General features: G+C 49.1%; 2 protein-coding genes across 14 annotated transcripts in view; both read right to left on the reverse strand.

Annotated features, from left to right (window-relative positions):
• The window catches only part of HOMER2 (homer scaffold protein 2), a 91,024-nt gene that overhangs the window by 29,062 nt on the left and 52,598 nt on the right, over positions 1-9,364 (reverse strand). For all 13 annotated transcript variants that reach the window (XM_077317757.1, XM_077317764.1, XM_077317758.1 and 10 more), the window contains exons 4-6: positions 2,839-2,931; positions 1,325-1,464; positions 932-1,088 (exon numbers count right to left, since the gene is read on the reverse strand). In XM_077317757.1, coding sequence (XP_077173872.1) covers positions 932-1,088; positions 1,325-1,464; positions 2,839-2,931 — 390 coding nt within the window. The remainder of the gene's footprint in view (positions 1-931; positions 1,089-1,324; positions 1,465-2,838; positions 2,932-9,364) is intronic.
• The window catches only part of LOC143827821 (uncharacterized), a 5,505-nt gene continuing 1,650 nt past the window's right edge, over positions 5,510-9,364 (reverse strand). Inside the window, exons 1-2 of the mRNA XM_077317751.1 lie at positions 8,741-9,364; positions 5,510-5,627 (exon numbers count right to left, since the gene is read on the reverse strand). The exon at positions 8,741-9,364 is cut by the window's right edge and continues 1,650 nt beyond it. Of these exons, the coding sequence (XP_077173866.1) occupies positions 8,782-9,364 (583 nt within the window). The 3' untranslated portion in view covers positions 5,510-5,627; positions 8,741-8,781. The remainder of the gene's footprint in view (positions 5,628-8,740) is intronic.

Raw genomic sequence — 9,364 nt, forward strand, 5'->3', positions numbered from 1 at the left:
GAAGAGATTTGCCCTTGGCTCCTGCATTCAACTTCCTGTGCAATCGCCAGAAGTAGCAGCTCTGGAAAATTGTTCCTGTACTGCCCCAGCAATGTATGAAGGGACCTCAAACCAACCCTGCCCTTATCCAGGGTATAGGACTTGTTGAGGTTGATATGGCAGAATTTTCTAGAATTTGATTTGATGTTTTGACAAACCAGGAGTCATTCATTCAGGCTTCGTGACAGCCCTGGAAGGAATTCCCGACTGGGTGGGAGTTAATTATTTTTAATATAGTTTTTCAATTTGTTAAATGTTTATTGAGTGATGTGACCATATACGGTCATGTTGACCCACCCACCCCCTCCCAAAATGGCCAATGATGGGCCTGGAGTGGGGGGGAGGAGAGGGGTCCTGGGTGGGCATGCACACAGCTATGCTTCCCAACCAACTAATAACGGGCCTGGAGGGGTTGGGAAGGGGTGGGCTTCTCAACTGCAGTCTGCATAATCGCACCAATTCCAGGGTTTCTTGAAGCCTGAAGAATGCTTCAGGGATTTCTCAATAGGAAAAAAGTCGAGAAAGGCTGTATTAATTACTCAGGCTGTTGTTGGTGATCTGATGGTAAGGTTTTTATCTTTCCCCTGAAATGGTCTTGGCATATATAGGAATACATGTATACACACACACACATAAATATACAAATGTAGAATAAAAATTAGTTTTTATATCCCGCTTTTCACTGCCCAAAGGAATGTATATGCTTTCCACTTTGATTTTACATTTGTTTGTGGAAACATCTGGGGTGATGTAAGCACAGCCACTTCCACCCCACAAGAATTCAGAAATCCAACTGATAGTGGCAGTAATCATCGACATATTTTCTTCCTAATAAAATTGTGGACCCCCAAGCACAGCAATTTGCTGCATGATCCTTTGCCACGTGCAATACCTTGCTCCGAAGCTGATCGTTCTCCTCTTTGCAAACGGAGAACTGGGTTTTCCAGTGCTCTATGCTGGCCGCAGATTCCTGCAGCGCCAAAGTCAGCCGGGCGTTGCTCTCCCGAAGGGTCTGCAGTTCTGTTTCCCATTTCTTCACGTTGGAGGAACTAGGGGGAAAACAAGAGACATTTTCAACACTACTTGACCACGATTTCCCTTAAACAAGAGAGGAGATAATATTCCCAAAAATATGCAAGATGGATACTTTAAGCAAAATTTTTCAACCCTATTACCATGCTATAAGTAAAACAAGGGAAATAAACCTAAATCTAAACTTGAACCTACACTAACAGAATTGGATTGCGAATTGTGCCAAGTAACTGGGCCCGCTACCCAGCTTCACCTTTGTGCTAATGCAAGTTTCAGTTTGTCATTCTCCGTTTTCAGCTGTGCATCTGGAGGAACGCCGTGTGAGGCCTTCTCATCATCTGTCCCATTCACACTGGAGGCCCGAGTAGAACACGGAGTTTCACGGCCAGATTCCTGCACAACAAGCACCACAAGACAAGGATGAAAGAAGCCTGGAGGGGAAATAGTTACAGCTGAAAGCCACTCTGGTCGCTTTCTGGCATGCTGAAAAAGAGCAATTTGTCAAACTCAATCTATTTGGCCATGAAACAGGGCCTTCTATCTTCCGTTAACTGTCTTTGTAGCTCAAAGACTGGTCTACACAGAGAACCTACAGAGAAAGGGAGGCAGGAATTCTTCCTCATAATGTACTCAGTTTCTATGTACATGGATTTCTAAAAAGTATTCAGGCATTTAAGCGTAGAAGAAGAAGAGTTGGTTTTTATACCCTGCTTTTACTGCCCGAAGGAGTCTCAAAGCGGGTTACAATCACCTTCCCTTCCTCTCCCCACAACAGTGAGGGAGGTGAGGCTGAGAGGGCTTCTGACAGGAGTGCTCTGTGAGAACAGCACTATCACAAATGTGACTAGCCCAAGCTGGTTACGTGTGGAAGAGGAGGGAACCCAGCTCACCAAATCAGAACCCGCCACTCTTAACCATTATACCACACTGGCTCTACAGTCTGAAGTAGTACAATTTATTGTTCACATATGTTATGGTTATATACTCGCAGCATAGAAACCCACAGAAGTTCAGGGCTACCTCATACCATTCAAGTAGTCTCTCCACAGGAAACCACAAATTAAAAAAAAAAAACGTTTCTGATGCCTTTACTGCCTTTCAAATTGAATTTTATTTATTTATTAATTTATATCGAGTAACTCCGTGAAGTCTACACCGAATTCTATTTCCATTTTGATTTGGGGTGCTTTACATTTTCCCTCAACAACATGCATGATTGATCCGTGGTGACCCTACCTTTCTCCCGCAATATACTGGAGTGGATATAAGCCTTGATATTTCAAAAACCTCCATGAGTAAATGTGCAGATTTTTGCTTTTTCTAATTAACTCTCTTCTCCTCAGAGCAAAGCAGTCTTCCCTGATTGGCCAGGGCGTCAATTCAAAGACTTCCTGGTTCCCGGTTGCAAAGCTTCCTTTAAAATGACTGCGCTCCAGAAGCCCTAACTTCTCTCAGCAGAGATTTGCCTCTTGTTATTTCCCTCTCCGCTTTTATGTCCAATCCTCTTATCCCCCACCCCGTTCAAGAAAAGAAAGAAAGACTCCTGCTGCAATTGGCTCCCCTCCCCACTCTGAGCTTCCCCAATCAAATGCAGAACACCTTCTGTTTCAATTGGGGGGGGGGGTAGAGGAAGACCCAAGTTCAAATCGATCTGAATTCAGCAGGATCCACAATGGAAAAAAACAATGTAAGTTCAGGATCAGCCCTGGTTGATAAAGCCAATCTGTTGCCTGCAATTAAAAAAAAGAATTTGGGTATGTCACTTACCAGGGAATGGTTGCTGGAGGTCTCCGCTTTCTCTTGCGACCTCTCTCGGGCTAGCCTGGCAGCTTCTTTGACTTCTTGAAACTTCTCTGCAAACTAAACATGAGCAAAGCATGACATTTGGTTGTCATGCTTACTCCATCTTAAATTAGCCTACATGATTCCTAAAGCATAGAAAGAGTAAAGGGTTTTCGGTATCCAAAATCACATGAGGTATTGCAGGATTGGTGGAGAGGGAATACTCTTTCCAGACAGTAACAATGACACCAAACTATGGGAAATCTCACTGTAGACACAAGAAGTGCCCAAATCTGAATATAAACCAAGAAGAGAGAGGAACGATAAGGAGTTGCGTGCAGACAGCACCAGATTTGAATCAAAACTCTACTTGTGCCAAGATATGTATATAAACATATGAAGATTCCTAATACCAAGCTGGACCACTGGTCCATGTAGCTGTGGGTTCTCCAGATGTTCATTGACTGCAATTCCCATGAGCTTCCTGGTGGCCAAACTGGTTCTCCAGATGTCCATGGAGTACAATTCCCATGAGCCCCCCATGGCCAAACCGTGGTTCTCCAGATGTCCATGGAGTACAACTCCCATGAGCCCCCCATGGGCCAAACCGTGGTTCTCCAGATGTCCATGGAATACAACTCCCATGAGCCCCCCATGGGCCAAACTGTGGTTCTCCAGATGTCCATGGAGTACAACTCCCATGAGCCCCCCATGGGCCAAACCGTGGTTCTCCAGATGTCCATGGAGTACATGAGCCCCCCATGGGAATTGTAGCCCATGGACATCTGGAGAACCACAGTTTGGCCACCCCTGAAGTAGCTCCCACTGGCTACTGTGACCACCAGTAGCTCTCAAATAGACAGATGTCTCTCCTGTTGCTGCTACCAAAGACCCTTGAGTAGGAGATATTAGGGACTAAAACTGGGACCTTCTGCATGCAAAGTGGGTGCTCTCTCTAGAAATGCCAACTCCAGGTTGAGACATTCCTGGAGATCTGCAAAGGGGAGGAGCTTCAGCGGGGTCTAATACCATTAAGTTCACGCTCCAAAGCAGCCATTTACTTCCGGAGAACTGATCTCTGGAGCATGGCTGCAATTCTGGGAGGCCTCCAGGCCCCGCCTGGAGTCTGGCAACCCCAGCTCTACCACGAAGCGACCACCCCTCCCAGGACACACCCCTCCTGTCTCCCCCAAGAGCTTTGCATCTAACCCGTTCTCATCCTTTCAGCTTCGAAAGGGAGGGAAATCCTTTTTTCCCCTTCAAGCAAAGTGGAAAGCCTTGCCCGAAATTTGGTTCCTTCGTCACCTTCACCCTTCCTTTCTGCAGAGCCCGCCACCCACACCTCCCCCCCCCTGCCACCTCTCGGAAATGACCGCAGTGAGGCGAAAGCAGTAAGTAATTGTGGATATTCATCTGAGCCCACGTTTCTGGAAAGCGCTTTTTTTTTGCACGTTCCGCAACCGGCCATGAATGTAATTCTGGCTGTCAACCTCTGCGGCCCCTGGACTTCATTAGAATAATGGATTTGTCGCCATCAGATCTTGGGATCTTACTTCTGGACCCAGAGCAGCAGACACATGCAAATGCTGCATTAACACTCCCCTGGAATCCCACATCTCTAACGACGGCCACCTGCGAAAGAGGTTTCCAAAGGTCATCGGAATCCGAGCATACACTTGCAAGCCAATGAGACAGATGCAAGTCCTGCACTTGTATCACAGGCACTGATAAAACTGTTCTGACCGAGCAGGAATATCAGGGCTCTCTCAGCCTCACCCACCTCACAGGGTGTCTGTTGTGGGGAGAGGAAAGGGAAGGCGACTGTAAGCCACTTTGAGCCTCCTTCGGGTAGGGAAAAGCGGCATATAAGAACCAACCCTTCTTCTTCCTCTTCTTCCTCTTCTTCTTCTTCTTCTTCTTCTTCTTCTTCTTCTTCTTCTTCTTCTTCCTCTTCTTCCTCTTCTTCTTCTTCTTCCTCTTCTTCCTCTTCTTCTTCTTCTTCTTCTTCCTCTTCTTCTTCCTCTTCTTCTTCTTCTTCTTCTTCCTCTTCTTCTTCTTCTTCCTCTGTCAGACGCACAGGAAACTCACAACAAAACTTATTCAAAAGAAAAATAGTTTTATTGATTAGCACTATACGCATTGGACTGAAAGTCAAATCTGACTCGAAGCCAGATTTGCCTCAGCTTATCAATACATTTCTCCCGCCCAAAACTTGACAGTTCCCAAGGAGGGGGGTTAGTGAGAAAAGACATATGTGAAACAACAACAGGATTCCAAACTCCCATCCTTGAGAGAATTGACAACAACCCTGTGTGCCCATAACAAGATAAGGTTAGAATAACATCACTATTCTATTTTATTGCTACAAACTACAAGGCCGGGGCTAGCAGGCGCCAGGTTCAATTAAGCAGTATAACTGACATGGAGGAACTCAGGCTAATTTATGACAGAGATTCTACAATCCTGACATCCCTCCGCATTAAAACTAACTTCACTCCTCCATCTAGCCGGCATCTACCGGGCGAGGACAATCCGGAAATGCTCGATGGAAAGCCCGGAGAAGGCGGGGTGCCTTCACATTCCTTGCCTCCACCCACTCTTTGTCCCCCGAGGGGAAATCTTTCCAATCGACCAGATATTGAAGGCGACCCTTGTGCAAACGAGAGTCTAAAATTTGGTTGACTTCATAGTGGGTGTCTTTATCGATGAAAATTGGCACAGGCTGGTCTGGAGGAGGGTGCCACTCGTCAGGGACCGGAGCTCTCCGCAGCAGGCTGGAATGAAAAACCGGATGCACATTCCTATAAGTCTTTGGTAAAGCTAGCTCAACAGTCACAGTATTAATCAGTTTTATCACTTTAAATGGCCCCACGTATTTAGGGCCAAGTTTCTTTGACTTCTGTTGGCACCTCAGGTTCTTAGTAGACAAATAGGCCAGGTCTCCCACTTTCCAGTCAGGTGCAGGTACCCTTTTCTTATCCGCTTGAGCTTTATAGGCTTGTTTTGCCTCCTTGAGGCTAGCTACAATTTCTGGCCAACCTGTACTGATGGTGGCTGCCCATTTATTTATGTCAGGAGCCTCAGTGGAGTTGAGCTCCCAGGTGGGGGCTGTTGCCAAATCAGTCCCATACACTACTTTGAAAGGTGATACCCCAGTTGAGGCGTGAACCCCATTGTTGTAGGCAAATTCAGCCATCGGTAATAAAGAGACCCAATTGTCCTGCTGGTGATTGATGAAACAACGTAAGTACTGTTCCAGGATTTGGTTTACCCTTTCGGTCTGGCCATTTGATTCAGGGTGATAGCCCGAAGTGAGGGCTTGCTCCACCCCCAAAAGTCTCAGGAGTTCCCTCCAAAACTTAGAAACGAACTGGGGGCCCCGATCCGTCAGGACACGTGTCGGGATCCCGTGCAGACGTACCACGTGTTCAATGAAAAGAGAAGCCAATTTTGGTGCTGAAGGCACTCCCGTGCAGGGAATGAAGTGAGCCTGTTTGGAAAAAGCATCCACTACCACCCATATAACGGTGTTCCCATGGCTGGGAGGGAGGTCCGTAATAAAGTCCATAGTGACATCTGTCCATGGACGAGAGGGGGTGGGCTGTGGTTGCAATAGCCCCTTTTTCTTGCCTCCAACCGGTTTTGAGGCAATACAAATAGGGCATCCCTGCACATATTTCTCCACATCTTTGCGCAGGGACGGCCACCAATATTGTCTCCTGACTAGGTGCAGAGTTTTCACAAAACCAAAGTGTCCAGCAGTTTTTGCGTCGTGGCAAAGTTTCAAAACTTTTCCCCTGGCCGCAACAGGAACAAAGAGTCTCTCGCCCTTAAAAAAGAGCCCCCCCTTCTCAGTCAGATCAGGGCGGAGGGAGCCAAACTCCGGATCTTGTGACATCTCCTTCTGGACCCAGCCCCCTGGGATGGGCGTATCAGTCTTTACGTGGCTGCGCGTCACGGCGGCCATCCCTAGTTGGGCGGGGGTAAAAACGGTGTCTACCAATGGGTCTCGTTTGCTGTTGTACTGGGGCAGGCGTGATAATGCATCTGCCAAAAAGTTCATTTTACCCGGCAGATGCTTTAGGGAGAAGTTGAAACGGGCGAAAAACTCTGCCCATCTCATTTGCTTGGCGGAAAGCGATCGGGGCTGCTTAAGTGCCTGAAGGTTTTTATGATCCGTCCAGACTACAAATGGGATCGCGGATCCTTCTAGCCAATGCCTCCAGGTGGAAAGGGCCAGTTTTACTGCAGCCGCCTCTTTTTCCCAAATTGCCCAATTTCGCTCTGCCCCCGAGAATTTCTTTGACAGATAGGCCAGCGGGTGTAACTTTCCGTCCTCCCCCTCTTGGAGGATCACGGCCCCCATTGCTACGTCCGAGGAGTCTACTTGTACAGTAAATTGCTTAGAAGGGTCAGCATGGGCCAGTACTGGTTCGGACGTAAACAACAACTTTAGTTTGTCGAATGCGTTTTGACAGGGGGGAGTCCACAGAAGGGGCGTCCCCGGGCGGCTCGCCGTTTTTCCCCCCTGTTTGGTTTTCAACAAGTCAGTGAGGGGCAGCGCCACTTTGGCAAAATTGGGGATGAAAGTCCTGTAAAAATTAGCGAACCCTAGGAAGCTTTGCAGTTGCCTCCTGGTGCGGGGAGGTTCCCAAGCCAGCAAGTCACGCACCTTGCCAGGGTCCATCTCAATCCCCGCTTGGGAGACACGGAACCCCAGAAACTCCACCGCATCGCGGTGGAACTCACATTTAGACAGTTTAGCAAACAATTGGTGCTTTCGCAAGCGGTTGAGCACTTCGCGTACCAGATCAGCATGACTCTCAACATTCTCAGAATACACAAGAATATCATCAATGTAAACCAACACCCCTTGGTACAATAAATCATGCATAATTTCATTAATCATATTCATGAACACGCCCGGAGCGCCGGCGAGGCCGAACGGCATTACGGTGTACTCAAATTGCCCCAGGGGGGTGTTAAAAGCCGTTAGATATTCGTGCCCCTTCTTGATCCGAACTCGGTAATAGGCTTCCCTCAAATCCAATTTCGTAAAAATTCGTGCCTTCCCCAAGTGGCCCAACAAGTCTTTTATCAGGGGGAGCGGGTAGGCATTGCAGGTGGAGACCGCATTCAACCCACGGTAGTCAGTACACAAACGTAGCGAACCGTCCTTCTTTTTTACAAAAAGGACCGGGGCCGCCAATGAAGATGTGGCCGGTCTAATAAAACCCCTCGCCAAGTTCTTATCCAAAAATTCCCTAAGCTCCGCCATTTCCCGGGGGCTCATGGAATAAAGTTTGGCTTTGGGGAGTGGTTCCCCTTTCTTTAATTCAATGGCACAGTCAGTTTTACGGTGGGGGGGCAGTTGGTTGCACTCTACCTCCGCGAACACATCAGCAAAGTCTTGATACTCAGGAGGGAGCGCTGTCCCCCCCGATCCCAAAGCGGCCACAACCCCCGTCAGTGGGGAATCCCGCAGTCGAGCGTGCTGCTCGCAGGCGGGAGAGGTAAAGTCCACGGTCCCTTCTTTCCACTTCACTAGGGGGTCATGTTCCTTCAGCCAATCCAACCCTAACACACAAGGGAAGGCAGAATGAGGGGCTACCAAAGGCTGGATTTGCTCCCAATGTTTTTTTATGTCCAAGTCCATTGGGCGCGTTTTCGCCGTGGCCTCCCCTCCGGGAGCACATTTCCCATCCAATTGGGTGATGGGCAAGGGTTCCCTCAGCGGCACCTTTCCCACCCCCAAAGTCTCGGCCAGTGCCGGGCTCACTAGGGATTGGGTGCACCCTGAGTCCACGATACACCGGACTCCCACTGTTTTCCCCGACTTGGGGTTGGAGAGCTTGGCAGGTAGGAGTAGTAAGGGGGAATCACTCACCACGCGTTTGCCCCTGTTGGCGGCCTGCTGGCGGGGCGCCTTTACAGCAGACCGTCCTCGTTTCCCGACTGCTCCTCGGCTTGATCCTCGTCCTCCAGCCCGCTTCCCTCCTCCGAGTCGTCCACTGCTGGCACGGCAGCCACTGGCACCAGGAGAGACTTGGCACTTTTCTTGGGAGTGGTTTTCTTGGCGGGCTGGGCTTTCGGTGGGGCGCTGCTCACGGCCCTCGGGGTCGCTGTTGCTTTTGTGGGGCAATTTGCGAGAAAGTGCCCCGCTTGGCCACAACCCAAGCACAGCCCTTTTTCCATGCGCCGGGTGCGCTCAGACGGCTCCAACTTGGCTCGGGGCTTGGTTTTCGCCGGGGTGGAGGTTTTCGCCACGGTTTTGCCTGCCAGGACTTGTACCATCGAAGCTCGCTCCAATCGATTTTCCATCTCCCCAGCCAATTGGACCCAACCTTCGACTGTAAGCGGGTCTTCCAGGAGGAGGCATTTGTCTGCCAGAGTAGGATTGAGGCCCCCCACAAACGACAGCACGCGTTGGGGCTCCGTCCAGTCCGGCACCGAGGAAGCCAGCTCTTTAAACTCCCTGGCGTACTCGACCACTGACAACTTCCCTTGCCGG

The sequence above is a fragment of the Paroedura picta genome, chromosome 18 (assembly GCF_049243985.1).
Source record: "Paroedura picta isolate Pp20150507F chromosome 18, Ppicta_v3.0, whole genome shotgun sequence".
Taxonomy (NCBI): Eukaryota; Metazoa; Chordata; class Lepidosauria; order Squamata; family Gekkonidae; genus Paroedura; species Paroedura picta.